The sequence below is a fragment of the Brassica napus genome, chromosome C1, assembly GCF_020379485.1.
Source record: "Brassica napus cultivar Da-Ae chromosome C1, Da-Ae, whole genome shotgun sequence".
Lineage (NCBI taxonomy): Eukaryota > Viridiplantae > Streptophyta > Magnoliopsida > Brassicales > Brassicaceae > Brassica > Brassica napus.
In genome coordinates this window covers 26,728,584-26,747,552 of record NC_063444.1, presented here as the reverse complement: position 1 = coordinate 26,747,552, position 18,969 = coordinate 26,728,584, and the positions used below count along the sequence as shown (strand labels likewise).

Below are 18,969 nucleotides of genomic sequence, written 5' to 3'. Positions count from 1 at the left end.
ACCAATCATCCCACTGATTTTCTAAGCTTTATAAAAAACAAATCAATAAATACAAACTCAAAATCCAATATCTTCTATTAATCAAAACAGAATATCTTCAAAGTCGTATCTTTAATGTACCTATTAAATATAGAAACTGTAACCATAATTACACTAATTATAAGAATATACTAGATTTTGACCCGCGCTTTGAAAGCGCGGGTTTAGTTTCCATAAACCGAATTTTCTATAAACGGAATTTTTTTAGTAAATATCATATTTTCATATATTTGTGTTTTATTTTATATAACTTTTTTTATCTTTTTCTTTATCATGTTTCATTTTAAATGAAACATTTATGTTCACAAAATTGAACTTTATTTTTTTATGCATCAAAATTTGTATAACTTTAATAAATAAATTTTATTATCTTGTTTATTTATTTTTGTAAAGAGATTTTGTATAATTTAAACTGTTCACAAATTAGTATATTATTTTTAATAAATATATATATTTTCAATAAAAAATGCAACTATTTTATAAATGCTTAAATTATATTCAGAAAAGAATATACTAAAATAATTTTCTGCTTATTTTTTTGGTTATTATACAGCTATATTAACAATAGTTGAATAATTAATTATTTTTGAACTTAGTATTAGTGCCCAAATAAAATATTTCACCGACCAAATAGGTGGTAAGGGACGGACACATCTATGTTTAAAGAAAAAAAAACAGAAAAGGAAAAAAGACCAAATCTGTCGACGCTTCTTTTCCCATCCATGGCGATTGAAGGAAAAAATAATAGAAAGGAACAAATCGACGCTTCATCCCCATCCATGGCGATTGAAGGTTCAGAAATCAATATCAATACCGGTAAATACTGTAACGATGGCTTGAAGATCTTCAACGATGAGGGTAACAAATCTGATTTGGAAACAAAATCAAACCGTTGGTTGGAAACTCGTAAGATCCACCAAGGACTTCTCGTATTCCTGTCTCTTAAGGTTATTTTTTCAATCTTTTGTTCTTCAGATTATATAGATCGTTTTCGATGAAGATCTAAAGAAATATTTGGTAACTGTTTTGCATGTCAGATCCGAAGGCTTCATTTCTATTTCCGTTGTTTGATATTTGGGTTTCAATTTCGCCGAGTGATAATCAGATTTGAAAGAAAACTAATCGGTAAGTATAATTTAAGTTTTTAATCATTTGTTAAAAGTTAATCTCAGATATTTAGTCACCAAATATATGCATGTAACATTTTTTGGATTTTTTTTTGCATGTGAGATTGGAATGGTTTCCAAGAATCCGACGAAGTTCAGAAGCGGGTGAAAATCTGATCAATTAAAATTGATTCGACAACATCTCTGCCTAAATAAAAGCCAAGTAACTGTCCCAATAAAGCGTAAGATTGTTTTGACAAAGTCTAATTTCTGATGAATTATTATTGACGGCTTTAGAATCTATGTTTAAAAGTATGTTTATTAAAAATGGCTTAGATCTTCTTCAAGATCTCCCAAGTCCACAACTTGACCAATCACATCTGAAAAAAAACATCAATACTTAGCCAGAGGCCACGAGAGTACAATAGATAAGAAGATTGCGTAAATAATTACCAATGAGAAAACATGTTTTGAGTGATCCACCCAAAACAGTCTGGAAGTCCACCAAGCTTAGAAACATGTCTTCGTTGGTAAGAGGAGACCTTGTGATTGCCGTATTCTGAATGATGCTCATTTTGAAGGGATGATCGGTTGCTCGGTACATGCCAGTTGAAGGACTGAGGGTGAAATTCTGAATGTGCCTCCATGCTCCAACAGGAAGAAGGCGGCCTTTACTCTCCATGTAAGTTCTCTTGCAAGAGGCATGTATTTTACATCCCTAGTTCAGGTTAAAAAACAAAAAGAAAGTTAGTGAACAAACGTAAAGCTACATATTACGCTAAACAACAAATAACCAACTACGTATTAGAACACTCACAGCTTCATCGGATAGGACCATCTCGAGGGTGTCCCCGTGCATTGGGTTGTACTGCTTCCAAGAGTGCAGAACCTTCACATGTACTTTCCAGCCACTCTTGAAGGGTTTCACATCTTTCAAAGGGGTCACTTTCATTGCGGTAGACATTTTTTTTTATTGCTAAAGTAGTTGTGAGTAAATGTGAGAAAGCTTAGGCATGTTGAAGGTGTTTATATAGTAGTAGGTTAATCGATGGTTCTAAATGTCTGGTAAAAAAATATCTCTCGTATATTCTTAGTTTTCTATAGGAAATCGTTAGAGTATTGATCAAGAAAAGATATTTAGAGATCGATATTTCATACGGTTGTTTACATATCTTAACAATATTTACAATTCTGTTGGTTTAGATATCTTTTTAACATAAACGAATTAAATGAAACAAATATTTGGGTAGTTATTACGTTTGCTTCATGGGCAAGCTAGTATATTATGATTCATTAAAGGAAAAATTGTTAGAGAATTTATACGGTTAAGATTTTAAATATTTGTTATTGAATTTGCCTAATATCTGCTTGCCGTGGGCCATTTAGACACATGGGTAAGGAGAAAATCGATTGGGCTAACAATCAAGCTTGGGCCATTTCAAAAAATCGTTCAACAAAACGTGTTGAACGTAATTCACGTAAATACCCTTTTTTATTCTTTGAAATGTAAGAAAGCAAAAAAAAAGAGGGCAGACTAAGGTAATTATGACAATAGGATCCTGCTTTAATAGTATAGATTTGATTCCAACCAATTGATCTATTACTTCGGTAATTGATTTGCTTGCAGAAGAGGAAACAATAAATTTAAAATTTATAAGAATATAAAGATATAAAGATTCCAACCAATTGCCTATATTTGCGTATGATTTTCGCATAATAAGCTTCAAATTGAACATTGAAAAAGATAGAGAGATTTTTTTTAATCTTTTACCGACATAGAAATTAAACAAAACGAAGAGTTAAAGGTAAAGGTCGAACTCGGAACTCACCGCCACTTCCCAGAAAAAAAAAGATTACAACATGGGCTTTCATAATATGACTTTCATAATATGGCCTTTAATAATTATCTTGACGAAAAACAAAGACTTTAAATAATTTATTATTAACAAAAGTATGAAATTATTTACAATTTGATGACTAATTCATCACTCTTTTTTATATGTTAAATTTTTCATAGAAGTTTAAAAATTATTTTAGTTTCTTTAAACATGTATAACTAATTTATAATCTTTTATGCCATACTAAGTCATGATATAATATTTCTTCATATTTTACATTAATAACCATTGTTTTTATATATCGTCTACAATTCTCTAATTACGTCTATTTGTTCAATTTTGTATATGATATCGAATATTCATCATAAATAGAGGGTTTAAGATGTCAAAAAAAATTATTTACTTGGTGAATATAATACATCAAATATTACAAATACATCATTTAGTTAAATAAATAACCATAAACCAAAAATTCATATCCGCGCTGGCGCGCGGGTCAGGGTCTAGTTTTATATTATATCTCGATTAATTATTTTAAAATTAAATGTCGAATCCAAAAATGATGGTATATGGAAAGAGATGGTATAATGAAACCAGCTTTATACATTTTGTTAATCACGAAATATATAAACTTATAAAAGCAAACTAAAACTATCGTTTTCTAATTCCGCTTTAATCAAGAACTAGATCTCGATCCGCGCAACCGCGCGGATTTTTGTTTTTATTTATTTTTATATAAACGCTTTCTTTTATTCTAAATTGGTATATATTATAATATATATGTATATCAATTTTTAAAACATAATAAGTTTACAGTATATTTTTTTCATTGAATAGATTGTTTCAAACTTTCACATGTATTTGTATCTTTTTCTATATATATATTTTCGTATTATTATTTCATTATTAAAATCGTAACTATATATATCAAGATTAGTAAAATATTATTTTATTGTCATATCCAAAGATATTGTAACATTTCACAAAATTAGAAAGTTTTTAAAAAATTAAATTTTTCGCTTCATAAATTTATATTATCGAGTAAATAATTAAACATTTAGTTTTGGTTTAATTTTTAAAATAAACTATATAGTTTAAAAAAAAATTCATTCATTTAAGGTAGTAAAGATTAATCATTGTTAGATAATATGATTTTTGTTATTTAAAAAAAAAATCTTTATAATTTTAAAAGTTAACATCGACAAATATTTAAATAAAGGTATAGTATTACAACATTAAATTATATCTATTTAATTTGTACTATCTATAAATCCAATAGATCATCTATTGTTTAAATCTAATTATTGATAGCCCAATAAAAATTTCTAGTAGGGCCAAAATTTAAATGATAAGATTATAGATTAAATGTAATATGACTTTATAGGAATAGGTCTATTAGGTTCATTTTTAAAAAAAATCACACATGAATCAAAGTTGTAATTTTTGTTTTAATATATAAGATATAACTTTCTAGGAATAGGTCTATTAGGTCCATTTTTAAAAAAATCACACATTAATCAAAGTTGTGACTTATGTTTTAATATATAAGATACAACTAAACTGTGTCTATACATCTTTTAAACACTGGAAGCTATATATATATCTGGATTAAGAATCAGCACTGGGGGTGTTCTTTATCGATATTAAATTTGCCTAAAACAAAACTTAGAAAGATGTGTATAAACATCTTTTGAACTCTGAAAACTATATACAAAACTGGATTAATAATTAGTACTCGATTATTGAAGCTTAATCAAGCAATGTGTTTGTTGCTGCACTTTGATGATCAAACTGTATTAATCTTGAATTTTACGAGGTTTTTTTATGGAACTTTTGATCAAGCTCTGTCTTTTGTTGTTGCAGGCAACGAAACAGAGTTATGTTCTTCGGGTAGAGGTTGAGTGAGAAATCGAAAGAAGGTTCAGCAAGCAAGGTGTTTGTTGCTGCATTTTGATGATCCAACTGGATTAATCTTAAACTATGAGGAATTTTTATGGAAAAAACGTGATCAAGCTCTGCCTTTTGTTGTTGCTCTTCAAGTAACTTCGCTGGGTAAAAGTAGAGTGAGAATCGAAAAAGCATCTTGCATGAAATAGCGTTGAAATTGTTAAGTTTTATAAAATAATAAATGATGACTAATTTTTTTAAATAATTAATATTAATTCAGTGGCATTCACTTGTAATTATCAGAAAAACTCAGGACTGAGTACAAAATATACTCTTGTTTTAATACATTAGATTCTTGAAAAAACAATCAGAAATCTAGCAAACCAAAATCTGCCAAGATATATTATGTAAAAACATAATTCATAATGTGAAAGTGAACTTACCACTAATCATGAAATAAACACATAAAATACAAATATATTTGAATTAACCGACACACAAATAAAAAAAAATAGAATGGGAATTAACATGTCACTATACTAAACATAAATAGTAAGGTCTACAGTCCACAAAATCTTGTGTGCTCTCAAAACCTTACATTTCGCATATTGGCTCATGTTTTCATATTTGAGACGTTGTTTTTAATTGTCAGTCTACTAATCTGACATCCAGTCAATGAATTGGTCTGACTGCACATTGTCTTACTCCTACTCGCTTCCAAGGATCTAACATTGTTGAAGTCGTAGCGCTAAACTTAAATTACATTAATTTTGTAAATATGGCTTCGTAACGTCCCAAATCCTCATTTAGTTGATGTTACTAGTATTCTCTTTAGCATTCCAAGAACCAATCTTTCTACTATGAAAAAAAATTAAACTAATTGATTATTATAATAATTAAACTAAACATACATTACTTTTAATTTAACTTCTCAATGGATAAAAATGTCAACCGTAGTAGATGATTTTGACTTGTTTGTATTAACAACCTGAACACATCACTATGGAAATGAAATAACTAAAAAATCATTGTGAAAATTTGTTATATTTTACAGCAAATGCTAAAATAATTAGTAAAACACTAAAAATTAAAGAAAAGTTCATTATAAATTGAAAATCTAATATAAACTGAGACAAACATATATTTTAAACATCATTTGTTGTTATATAATATATATTAATTATTATTTATAACATTATTGAATCTATTTATATATTACTTTAAAATATAACATTTTATATAATTTTATCACATTATATTTGATTTCCAATTGATTAAGCTTGGAGGTGAGTGTATTAATTTATTATCGTGAAAATTAGGTATTGTAATAATATTAAAATCTGATATTTTTAGAAATAAAAGATAGTAGTTATTCGTACTTTGAATTTTTTTTCAACAATATCAATTTGAAATAGAAATAAAATATAAAAATAGAAATCATTACATTTTCTTTAATTTTTTAATTTAACAATTTTTTGTTCTCTACAAAAAAATTGTTAGTGGTCTTTTCAACTCAAACCAACAAAATGTAATTAAATTTACAATATAATTTTAGAATATAATAGATTACATTTATTATTTTCAGTATAAAGTAAAATTTTAAGTATTTTATAAAATTATATTTTAGTATAAAATAATTTTAGCATAAACTCACCCATCCGTAAGGCGGCCCAACCCCTAATAACATTATAAATGAGAATTGTCTAGAAACATGAATAGCAGTATTTTTAATACTTTCTTTTATTTACACATTTATCTCTTGTATTTATAATAAATTAAGTACTTCCTTATTTATTTATTTTTATTTACATATTTTACCACTGTATTTAAAATCAATTTAAATTAATTAATTACAATTCTGAAGTTTATCTAACCAAATTGATATTCATATATTGACCATTATTATTATTGTACGAATATTAACTAAATCACATGAATTAAAGAGATAACATTTTCCTATATTACATCAAATTGTATCAAGTTATAAAATTTATAATATTATAATATGTACAAATAAAATAATTATTATCAAACATCTCTATTATAAAATAATATATTTTACTCTATATGTAAATTACAAAACATAAAATATATATATGGATTTTTTTTTTATCAAACTAGCAGTTTATGAGTTTACGTTGAACACACGTTAAATCAAATATTCGTAAGGGGCGTAGATCAAATTCTAATACACATTATACCTCTATTTTTCATTCAAATAAAACTTCAATTTTTGACGTATGAATACACTATTCATAATGTTCAAAAAATAGTTCCAACGTTCGCGATACCATCACCTAAGCACGGACCACGGTGAACGAAGACTGTGACCGCCATTGATGTAGTTTATGCTCTCAAGAGGCAAAGAAGAAACCTTTATGGATTTGCCGACTAGGGTTTTATAATTGTTTTGTCTTTTATTTCTATAAAACTGTTGATTTCAAAGTTTGATGTTTAACACAGAAAATTACAAAAAGTTGAGGATCGTAGTTGCAATATGGTTAAATCGATGTTAAAATTTTCTTGGTAGAGTTTAATAACCGGATTGGTTTAATCATAACCAACTGTTCAAAATTGGTCTTTAGTTCAGAACCCAAATCAAATGATTGTTGTCTTATCTACTAATAATAGCAATCTCAGTCAATTCCAAAGGCTGTGAATCCACTTATGTTGAAAGGTTGTGTCTTTTGTAAAATATGTGTAAAAGGTTGCGTCTTTTCTAAAAGTTCTATGTTAGAAGGTTGTATATTTTCTAAAAATTGTCTAAAAGTTGTGACTATTCATATAAGTATCTTTTAAAAAGTGAAAAGTTGTGATTATTCTTATAAGTTATAAGTATCTTTTCAAAATAAATACCTTAAATTGGAAGAATGCGACTATTCAAATTGAAGGGTTGTGACTACTCAAATAGATTTTTAAAATCTATAAATAGTATCTACCTTTAAATCTTTTCAATTTTGATGTTATCTGTCCAGCGTTAAAGCTCTTATTTGCAAAGGATATAAGAATAGAAGGATTCTCATTCCCAGGGACCTATCGTTAATAATGTTGCTTGTTATACTACAATTCAAGATCAGACCACATAATGAAAACACAAAAGAACCGGATAGTTCACCTTGAACTGGGCAAATGAAGCAGCATGTGCTTCGAGGGCCTGATTCCGCTGTTGATCAACAGAAAAAACCTGCATATTCCCATTTACCAATTGTGGTCTCTATAGAAAATAATAATGAAAATCTCCAGTCAAGATAATATACAATGCCGGCCGTTATAATGTCTTCATCAAACCTAATACGTGTTGCACTAAACCCGTCCGAAATGAATAGTTGCATTTTAAAGGGTCATGTCTTTTCACCAATTAGTTTAATAAATGTTTCGTTCCTCTATAAATACAATTTGACACTATGTTTTAAATTCAATTTTTCTTTCATTAATCTACAAAAAAAATAACTGGTGAATAAAAGATCTTCAACGAGTTAGACAAAATGGACATAGATCTAGGTAATTTTCCACTCAAAATATATATATTCTTGGTTAAACCAAAATAGTTCGTTTAAAAAAAAGTAAGCAGCGGAAAATCTTTTAGTTTTTAATAATAAGAAAGTATACAAATGATTATTTTTTCTCTTTCACTTGAGTATATATGTTCATTAGGAGGGTGCCCGCGCTACGGGCGGAATTGTTGATTATTATTTTTTTTGAAAAAAAGTTTGTATTTTATTTTTATGTGTGTCATTTTACCATTTTAAAGCCATTTTTATTAAAGGTGGTATAGTACACTATTATAGTAACTGTTATCATTAGGAATTCACTAAATTGGTTTAAAATAAGTAAAAAAAACATCTTTAAATAATATTATTTTTTAAATATGTCAAATGTTAAATCATATGCAAACCTAAGAATGAATGGTTAATAATATAATATGATATATCAATATGGTTTTTTAGTATTTTTTTGTCCAAAAACTAGCAATTATTGGTTATAATATCACAATAGCTATGTTTTCTATTTTATGTCAATAAGTTTACTGAGTAAATTCACTCTAGTATTATTTTAAACTAAATTTATTATTTGGACAACGAAAATCTGGGGCAAACATATTTTTTTGTTTTTTATTTTTATTTTAGAATTGTTGTCCTTTTTATATGTCATATTTTTCTATGGTCACTTATAATATAATATTATATGATTTTTAAATTTAGTCGAATGTTAAATATAATGCAAACAAAAGAATGTTAAGTTAATAAAATAGTATGATATAATAATATGGTGTATTTTTTATTAGTCTTCGTTAAAACCTAGTCAATTATTAGTTATAATATCACAATAGATATGTTTATAATTTTATCCCACTAAGTGTACTCAGGAAAATAACTTTATTATTGATTGCAAACATAAATTATTATTTGGAGTAGGAACTGAGGCTAACATTTGCCATTATTTAAATATAAATAAAAAGGAGATTTTAATAAAAAAGTACAAATTTCCTCATTTGCTTGTAGAAAAAGCATGAATTGCATCGACTCATTTTTGTGCCCGGATGACATGTGATTGTCCGTTTTTGTGCCCGGATAACATGTGATTGTCGCTTTCACTGTTTTGAGAGTGGCAATGTAACATGGAAGTGTTTCAACATGTATGCCGTGAAGAGATCTTTTGATGTCTTTCCAACAATTGTCAGCCGTTGTTTGATGACACGTGTTCCTTATGAATTATTATTTTTACATTTTACGTTCTTCTTTTAGATTATTGCAATTTTGCCCAATACTTCTAATTGTGCACTATCTGATTCTTTTCACACTAACCATAATTATATGAAGATTGAGAATCTATTTTATTGGTCAATAAAATTAAAAAAAAAAGGTTTGAGGAATAACAAAAGCCCAACATCACTCAGATATGGTCTGGAGATAGGGTCGAAAGGCGTGGAGGCAGAGGAAGATATGGTGGAGGAGGAGGAGAGACCCGAAGCTGATAAGCCTTGATACCGACGGGTGGGAGAGGAGGAGGCTTCAAGTGTCTCTCATCCAAGCCCTGTAAGAGGAAGTAGATTCTGGAGGCCGAATCTTGTTGGAAAGATCTCATGACCTAATCGGGGAAGCAAAGGAAGAAAAACTGTGAAATGAGAGAATCAGATCACAATCAAAGTAATTACCCAGGAGTTAGAATCTCTACCTTCTATCTGATCGGATACAAACGTAATCGGAGAGACAAAGAAGAAGCATGCTTGAGATCCCCTTAATCCTCTCCATACCCAGGAATTAAAATCTCTACCTCCCATCTGATTGAATACAAACGTAATCGGAGAGACGAAGAAGAAGCATGTCTGAGATCCCCTTAATCCTCTCCATCTCTCTCGTAAGTTGAATTTTTTTTATTCATGTCAGCTGTTGAATTTTATCCTTAGATCCCCTGAATTTGTATTTGATTTGTGAATATCTTGTATATTGTATAGTATTGTATATTGTATAGTATTGTACACGAGAATTTTTATTCATCGCGGTAAGCCGTAGAATCTTGTATATTGTATATTGTATATCTTTAGTGTAAATGCAAACCAATATATTGTATATTGGTTTGGTTTGTTAAATTGTATCGTATTGGATTTGGTTTGTTAAATTGTATAGTATTGTACACGGTAAGCACCATGAATTTTGTATGGTATTCAGAATTTTGTAAAGTGAATTTTCGCGCGGGAAAAGTGTCAGAATTCTCTCATGTCACTTGTGAGAAGAAGGGAAAAAGTCTCTTTTATATATAAGGACTAGTGCAAGCCCGTGCTACGCGCGGAATTTGATGTGTTGATTTTTATGAAAAATACTATTATATTGTGTAATTTTTTTTATGTTCAGTTGGTTGTGAGTGTGATTATGTTAAGTGATTATTGTCTTCACCAAATTCTAATTATACAGCTAAAAATGACATGAGAAACCTTCTTAGTATTGTTATTTGAAACCCAAAAAAAAAGGCTGAGGTTCTTACGCCTAAATGTGTTAGTTTCTTTGTCCATTAAACCTAATGCATTGAACCTAATCTATGATTTGTTAGTCTCAGCATCACTTGAATCATTATTTGTTTTAGAGAAGAAATTATTTTTGGCTAAAAACCAATGAATTCAGAAAATAAACCTACAAAAATAAGAAATAATCCATAGTTAGTTAGTGTAAATAAACCTACAAAAATAAGAAATAATCCATGGTATTTTTGGCTAAAAACCAATGAATTCAGTCAGCCGTCGTTCTAAAGATTTATCTCCCGAATACTATCATAACACGAATTTATGATTTCTAACAAAAATAACAAAATAAAATATACTTCATTTTCAAATGCTAACACAATTCAAGTAGACAGTCGGGTCATGTTTCATATCTTAGCGTTGAAAACATTTGTTTAGGATGGAATAAAAATAATGACTGCAAATATTACATTGGAGCTACAGATAGTTTTACTATTATTTTTGTTTTTGTTTTTGAGGGGTGTGGAGAGGTGCATGCAGTCTGTTTGATTTACGTATGAGTACCTAGTGTCATGTTTCTTTTTCTTTTGTGAATTGTGATACATCTCGGTCTGTTGTGTGTAAAATAGTGGGGAATATTTGAGAAGCTTTACCTTGTAATTCTCAAGTTGTAGTAGCGTATCAGTGTGGTAGTGTATAGAATCAAAAAAGTATCAATTAAAAAAAGAAATATTTTATGCATGTCTTATGCATTTAGAGACTATAATATTTGATCATCTACTTTATCATAATTTTTTTGAAGCTGAAAATGTTACATAGTATATTAGTAAACCATTGATGCATTTCTTCAGGTTTGTGCGTTAGGTCTCTTACTGTATACACAACTTTTTCTTATTGTCATAACACAATTCTCCCCGTAAGAGCTCAAGACACCTTGTAGGAAGTCAATGGAAAAATAATTAGTAACTAAAAAGGAACAAAAATGTATTTAGTATCCACTTCTCGATGCAACTTAGTCTGAGGTCTCTCTTGGACTCGGCTTTCACAAAATATCATCGTCAATTACAATCTAATCCAACATAGGCAAGCATAAGAATCTTTCTAACAATTTATTATCAGTAGAGATATATTGATCAGATCTAACCAATATGATGTTCTTACAGTTGGAAAATCGAATGCGGGAAACAGAGCCTTGTATTTTGTAACGCTTCTTCGCATGACACATGGATGATCACACCATGCGTTCATAAAAAAGCTTCAAATATTGATCAATCTTAGCTCACTACTAAAATCTAAATTAGTTGTGAACCATAGCTTCCCTGCATAGCTCAACAGGAAGGAAAGGTGGGCTGTTTAAGCCTGGAATGGCAGGACGGTCGCTGCTCCCAGCTTTAGCCACCATAAGCGCTGTTGCATACACTCCATTAGTATATTCCCGCCTCTAAAAGCACCAACAGCAGTTTGTATAGTTCAACATTCAAGGAGTTTTACTTACTCTGCTTCCTGCACCACATCTACTACAGTTTTTGTGAATGACATGAGCTCGATCTTCTTTCACTTGCAGTGCATGTTTCAATTCAGAACTTAAGAATCAAAGTGTAATGATAGGGACTGGGTGATATCATCAAAGATGAGTTAACAAATAACAGTTAGCAGTGTCCAAACTTATCGCTTATGTGAAAGTGAAATAGACCAAGAGATATATAATGTTGGAGGAAAAAACAGTAGCTTCTAATGGCAACATAGGAAGCACAAACATACGAAACCATAGTTTCTAATACATTGCATACTTCAATTCAAAACTTAAAATCAAAGTGTAACAAAGAAACTCTTTTGGTGATATCATCAAGGAGGTGAATTAACAAATTAAAGCTAGCAGTGCTCAAACCGTAGCTTCTAACAGCAACATGGGCAGCACATAGTTGAAAAAAAAATACTCAAGACATACACAACTACCTCAAAGCTTAAATGGTAGAATCGTCATCCCCCGCTACAATCACTTTCACATCTTCATATTTCTTTACAACCTATACAAAAGCAATCTTAAATATTTGAGAAAAATACAAAAGAAAGGTGTGATTTCCATACAAAATTCAAGTTCCAATAAGGTTAATGATAAGACCAAAACTAAGACGACATATAAACATAACAAAGAACAACCCCAAAAAATCAAACAATAGTTTCAGCTCATCCAAAGCCCTAAGCATATCGACTTTGTTCTCCCTTCTCTTGGTAATAAGGATTCAACACACTGAATGTCCAAAAATATAAACAGAAACCAATATAAAAAACAATTACTAATCGGTTCTAAATTGTCTTATTAAGAAATGTCAAACAAAGATCTAAACAGGAATGGTTGGTTATACCTTATAAGGATTAAAGACAACGGAAACATTAAAAATGTAAATGAACTCAAGCGGAGGAACAGAACAAACCTGGTAATTAAGTAGCAACATATCGACTCCCATGAGTTCTTCACCGCGTTGGACGTTTCTAGCCTCCCAATAACAGAGCAACCGCACTTGAACGGTGGAAGAGCAGCAACCAGTCTTCAAATCGGAAAGGAAGACTGTAGTGTTAGTCATTCTACTCAAAATAAGATTAATGGTTTTTGAAAACGAATGAGGAAATTGTTCTCATAGCATGAAAGCCTACCTTTTTATAGTTGTAATTCCACAGCCTCCCAGGATTAAAGATCGCATTGAAGAGAGATCGTGAGTGATGGATTTAAGCAACGAATTTAAGAGGATGAACCTGTAACTATTGCCTCTCGGATTTTTAGGAAGGCGATGAAAGAACGCTTTCGAAAGCATAGATCGAGTTTAGCTTTAGTACAGCGGAGATGATGAACAGGTTCAGCCCTAAATCAAAAACGTCGTGTTTCATTAAATATCGAGTTGCTCTTTATTCGGTTTGGGTCCACTAAGCCGAACATAAAGCATGTATAAAAACTGAAGCCCAAATCAATTACACTTTCGATTAAATGAGGACAGGTGTCACATCAGCATAGTACTAATTAATGACATGGCATCCGAGATGAATCGATTGGAAGTGATTCAAAGTCTTCTTTATATATAAAGAGATATAAAATTCGTATGTTATGTCATTTTTGGAAATGAAATTTAGTTGTTATGATTATCTTTGTATTAAACATATATATTAAAATATGTAGATATTTATTTTTATAAAATGAGTGTTCGTGCGATGTAGCACGGATTTCTTACCTAGTTTAAAAAATAATTATATTAGCAAATCAGAACAGAAACTAGTATTAATCTACAACATTCTAGAGGGAACGAGAAGACGGAGCTTGGAGCTAGCTCTTCTACCCTGGGCTCTCGCCTGAGTTAATGATTCTCGGAGGAGCGATGAGAGCTCCGGGAAGCGAAGACGCCGTGGTGATCGAAAAGGGGAAAAAGGCGGGAGAGCCGCATGTTATTACCGTGAATTGTCCGGACAGGACCGGTTTAGGGTGTGATATTTGTAGAATCGTCCTCGATTTCGGCCTTTATATAAAAAAAGGAGGTACGAATAGTAATTTGGGACGATCGAGGTTTGGACTTGTGTAATAAGTTTGAAAGTGATTGTTTTGGAAGTGTAGATGTTACAACGGATGGAGTATGGTGCTACATCGTTTTGTGGGTGGTTCCTCATTATGATTCTCTCATATTGAGATGGTCACATGATCTCAAGACCCAGCTTCTATCTGTGTGCCCCTCTTGCCCAACCTACTTCCTACTCAATTTGATGTCCCCTTCTCCCACACCAACTTCTGTTTACTTGTTGAACTTCTTCTGCCTAGACCGGACGGGACTCCTACACGGTACTGTTTCTTTTTGGATTGATGTTTCTTATGAATGTCATCTTGAATGTGTTAAGATATGTTTGCAGATGTTACTCAAGTACTAACTGAGCTCGAGCTCTCAATTCAATCCGTGAAGGTGACCACCACGCCGGATGAGAGAGTTCTTGACCTTTTCTTCATTACAGATAACTTGTGAGTGAATTTAGACAGTCTGCTATTTGAATCTGTATTATTCATATTCGTTTACCATTGTCTGTCTGCTCAAGGGATCTTTTGCACACAAAGAAGCGCCAAGACGAGACACTAGTGCAGTTTCGTTCTGTCTTGGGAGAATCGTGTATAAGCTGTGAACTCAAGTTGGCGGGTCCTGAGTATGAATATCATCAGAAAATTCCATCTCTTTCTCCAGAAGTGGCTGAGGAACTGTTTATGATGTCTGAGCAGCTCACAGATGAAGAAGACAACCGCGCACAGGCTCTTAGTGATGATATGATAAAGATGAAGAAGAATTCCTCTGTCACAGTTGACAACTCCCTGAGCCCGTCTCACACATTACTCCAAATACGCTGCGCTGATCACAGAGGCCTTCTCTATGATGTATTAAGAACCTTGAAAGACTTTAACGTTAAGGTAATATTAGTACACAAGGGCTTTCCCTCGGTGACATCTCTCAGTTTGTGATTCCATGAGTGCAGATATCATATGGCAGGTTCTTGCCTCGAACACAAGGTCATAGGGATATAGAGCGATTTGTTCAGGTGAAAGATGAGAAGAAGATATTGGATCCTGATAAGCAAAGTTCGTTATGTTTACGTCTGAAAGCTGAAATGCTGCATCCGTTACGTGTCATAATAACTAACAGAGGACCAGACACTGAACTTGTGGTAGCTAATCCAGTGGAGCTATCTGGGAAAGGCAGGCCAAGAGTGTTCTATGACGTTACCCTTTCACTAAAAGTGCTTGGAATCTGCGTTTTCTCTGTAAGACACACAATCTTTTCAAACAAAATTCGAAGGATCAGTGCTTAATTGTCTTCTTCTTTTTTGTAATTACTTATTTTCTCAGGCTGAAATAAGAAGATACACTGCTGGTAATCGAGAATGGGAAGTGTACAGGTTTCTTCTGGATGAGAACTGTTTGTTCCAGCTTGGTAGCGCTTCTGTTAGAAATGAAATTGCTAATCAAGTGAGAAGAACATTAATGGGTTGGTGAAGAAGACATGTACTGTACTTATGTGATCTGCTATCGAGAAGAGAGAAGCGAAGAGGAGCTGGCTAAAGCATAGACAAATGCAGAAGAAGGAAAGGGACGGACTATTTTTCCGCCAGAAGTTTACTGTTGGGTGCTTTGTCGCGTGCGTCGGTATTAATGCCTTAGTTATATGTATGTGATTTGACGTGTCCTCATGAGTCATGGTTTAAGTATTTGTTATGTATCTTGTATATGGTTTGGTAATCAATAAAGGAAGTGTTTCGGGTTGATCAGAGTTTCTAATTGCTACCAAAATGATCTTCGACAAATCAAGCAATCAACATGATCTTGCTTAAGTTTATCAGTTGCTATCTGGAGGTGAAGGGATAAGAGATCAATGTTGTGATCAACTCTGGTTTTAGGAAAAAAGTTGAATGAAAACGGAACGTGGGAACAAACATTATTTTGCCCTCTCAAGTAAAATGCTACAGAGCATGTAGATGATAACCAGAAAAAGACCACTAAGTGCAGACACAAATTTTGTGGAGAGCGTTCACTAAGTGAGAGTTCGTATCTCGTGCCCCTTGTAACGGTTCGGTTCCTAGCCCAAAAATTTCTTAAGAAGAGCCCGTTAAAAATGTAGCCCATTAGGGTAAATGATCTAGGGTTTTCTCTTTTTTCTATAAATGAAGCTACATTCTCTCATTTTTCTCTCATTTTGAAACTGTAGCGAAGCTCTGCAGAGATTTAGAGAGACTAAGAAACCCTAGCCGTCAAGCTTCTCTTTTCCTTTTCTCTCTTCTTCTCTCACGCCTCTCTCTCTCTCTCTCTCCCTCTCCTTTCTCTTTCCGTTGGATCTCTTCCTCTCTCCTCGCCGTGAGTCCCCGAGAGCAAGCCGAGCCGCCGGTAGTGGTGGTGGTGGTTGTCCAAGTGGTGGTGGGGTGATCGTCCGAGTGTGGTGATGGTGGTGGCTGTGTGGTGTTGTGGTGGTGACCAGATCTCGTCTCTCTCTTGTTTATTTGTTCCTGATCTGTTCAGATCTCATCCCCTTTGTCTCTTGTTCCAGATCCAGATCTAGGCTAAGGTCGAGTGTCTTGAACCCAACTTTCTCTCATGATTCTGTATACTCCTTTATGTTGGAGTTAGGATTGAGTAGTCCATGTTTGAGAGCTAGGTTGATAGAACATGTTTACTGATTAGGATGATAGATGAGTGGATCATGACGCATAAGGACCCTCACACTGTTAACGGGACTTAATGAACTGATTTATGTTGTTGTGATGTTGATTGGTTGATGGGTGATGCTTGTATGATTGGATGTGTAGTCCCATGTGTTGTTTGTGATTAAAGCTAGGATGCTAGAAAGAAGTGAATGCTAAGATGATAGATGACTACTGATTGTTATTGATACTATAAGTGAAACCTGAGTGTGATGTGTATTGTGTGTGACACCGATAACGGGTGGCGTCTAGTGAATGAGTTCAAGTACGAGTCTAAGTGTAAAGGAAAGTGAATGAGAATGAGAATGGATAAGTGAACGTGAATAAGGATGTGAAAGGATAAGTGAATGTATAAGTGAATAACGTTAAGGTTAAGCATGGGTTGGGAAATCATATAGAGTCTAGAGGGAGTACGTGGGGTAGTAGTTCTACGCTAGGCATCCATAGGAGCTGTGGTGGAATCCACAAGAATATGGAGGCACCCATAGGAGCTGTGGTGGTTTCCACAAGAATATGGGGTAGAAGTCTAGCGAGAGCTACCCACGGAGAAAAGAGAAAAGATGAGCCAGCCGCGAGAGGCGGGATATAAAAACGTGAATTGTAGAGTCCTTAGTTCATGGTCGGGTATCTGGGTGTTAAAGGTGTCATAAGATTGAGTTGGTCTTGTATGTCGAGTCGGTTAAGTCTATGGTTTGACGTGTGTGACAATGAGTGAGATCATTGTACTGATTGATCACTAGGTTGTTAGAAATGCATATAATTGAATGTGTGGAAATAAATGATGATGATATGGAATGTTAAGATGCATCAACTGATTGTAGTGGCTAGTCAGTCCTAGTTCCCGCATAGAGTAGTATAGAGTGTCATGCGGACAGGCTGGTCTAGAGTCACTTCACTGAGTAACTTGTTGCTCATCCCTCCCTTTCCATTTCCCTGTGCGCAGGACTGTAAGTAGAAGTATATGGATGTGGGTGGGACGGTATTTCAAAGAAGGTTATGCGTCCGTCGACTCTTGGGACCAGTAACGGGACACGTAGGGTTGTCTAAATGAGTAGACACGTGTCCATGACGCCCTTTCGATAACCCCGGTCGGACGCCGGAGGATCGGGCCGTTACAATTGGTATCAGAGCGGGTTAAGATCCCTTAGTTCTGTCCCAAGGGATCAGCATTTCCGACGTTTTAAAAAAAAAATTGTTTTCATTAAAAGAAAAGAGTTTGTTAAAGTTTTGATTCTCCTAAAAGTTCTGAAAACAATTTCAAAACCACCCACTATATCTATAAGTCTATTAAGGTTTTGATCAGATCCATTTTACTTGCAGAATTTCTTTCTGAGCTTAATTCATTTATTGGTTTTAAAAAAATCCCGAGCAAAGTTGTTCTCGCCTTGTGTGCCTCCCTTGTATGATGTGTGATTGTGTGAGTTCCTTTCGGGATCGGGTGTTAAGTTCGGGAGTCTGGAGCCTTGGAATTCGGGGACGAATTCCGATTAACAGGGGAGAATTGTACCGGCCCGGTTCCTAGCCCAAAAATTTCTTAAGGAGAGCCCGTTAAGACTGCAGCCCATTAGGGTAAATGACCTAGGGTTCCCTCCTTTTTCTATAAATGAAGCTGTCTCCTCTCATTTTTCTCTCATTTTGAAACTGGAGCGAAGCTCTGCAGAGATTTAGAGAGACTAGGAAACCCTAGCCGTCAAGCTTTTCTTTTCCTTTTCTCTCGTCTTCTCTCACGCCTCTCTCTCTCTCTCTCCCTCTCCTTTCTCTTTCCGTTGGATCTCTTCCTCTCTCTCCTCGCCGCGAGTCCCCCGAGAGCAAGCCGAGCCGCCGGTAGTGGTGGTGGTGGTTGTCCAAGTGGTGGTGGGGTGATCGTCCGAGTGTGGTGATGGTGGTGGCTGTGTGGTGTTGTGGTGGTGACCAGATCTCGTCTCTC

At 33.1% G+C, this 18,969-nt stretch overlaps 1 protein-coding gene and 2 long non-coding RNA genes across 5 annotated transcripts; 2 read left to right on the top strand and 1 right to left on the bottom strand.

The window, feature by feature from the left end:
• Positions 1-691: 691 nt before the first annotated feature.
• Positions 692-5,220, top strand: LOC106376433. Of its 2 annotated transcripts, XR_007318467.1 has the most exons (5): positions 693-986; positions 1,077-1,164; positions 1,270-1,387; positions 1,482-1,827; positions 4,847-5,220. It is a non-coding gene; the product is annotated as an uncharacterized LOC106376433 (long non-coding RNA). The 2 variants fall into 2 exon arrangements; XR_007318466.1 differs by having other exon boundaries at positions 692-986; positions 1,077-1,387.
• Positions 5,221-8,967: 3,747 nt separating this feature from the next.
• On the bottom strand, positions 8,968-14,000 carry LOC106374630. 2 transcript variants are annotated; one of them, XR_007318465.1, is made up of 4 exons: positions 13,482-14,000; positions 13,262-13,375; positions 12,322-12,853; positions 8,968-12,233 (listed from the first exon to the last, which is right to left on the bottom strand). It is a non-coding gene; the product is annotated as an uncharacterized LOC106374630 (long non-coding RNA). The 2 variants fall into 2 exon arrangements; XR_001275003.3 differs by having other exon boundaries at positions 11,783-12,853.
• Positions 14,001-14,176: 176 nt separating this feature from the next.
• LOC106375134 (ACT domain-containing protein ACR9-like) lies at positions 14,177-17,631 on the top strand. Its single transcript, XM_048743810.1, has 7 exons — positions 14,177-14,351; positions 14,428-14,649; positions 14,718-14,823; positions 14,898-15,261; positions 15,327-15,611; positions 15,697-15,816; positions 17,413-17,631. The coding sequence occupies exons 1-7, from the start codon at positions 14,177-14,179 to the stop codon at positions 17,629-17,631; spliced, it is 1,491 nt and encodes a 496-aa protein (XP_048599767.1).
• Positions 17,632-18,969: the final 1,338 nt, after the last annotated feature.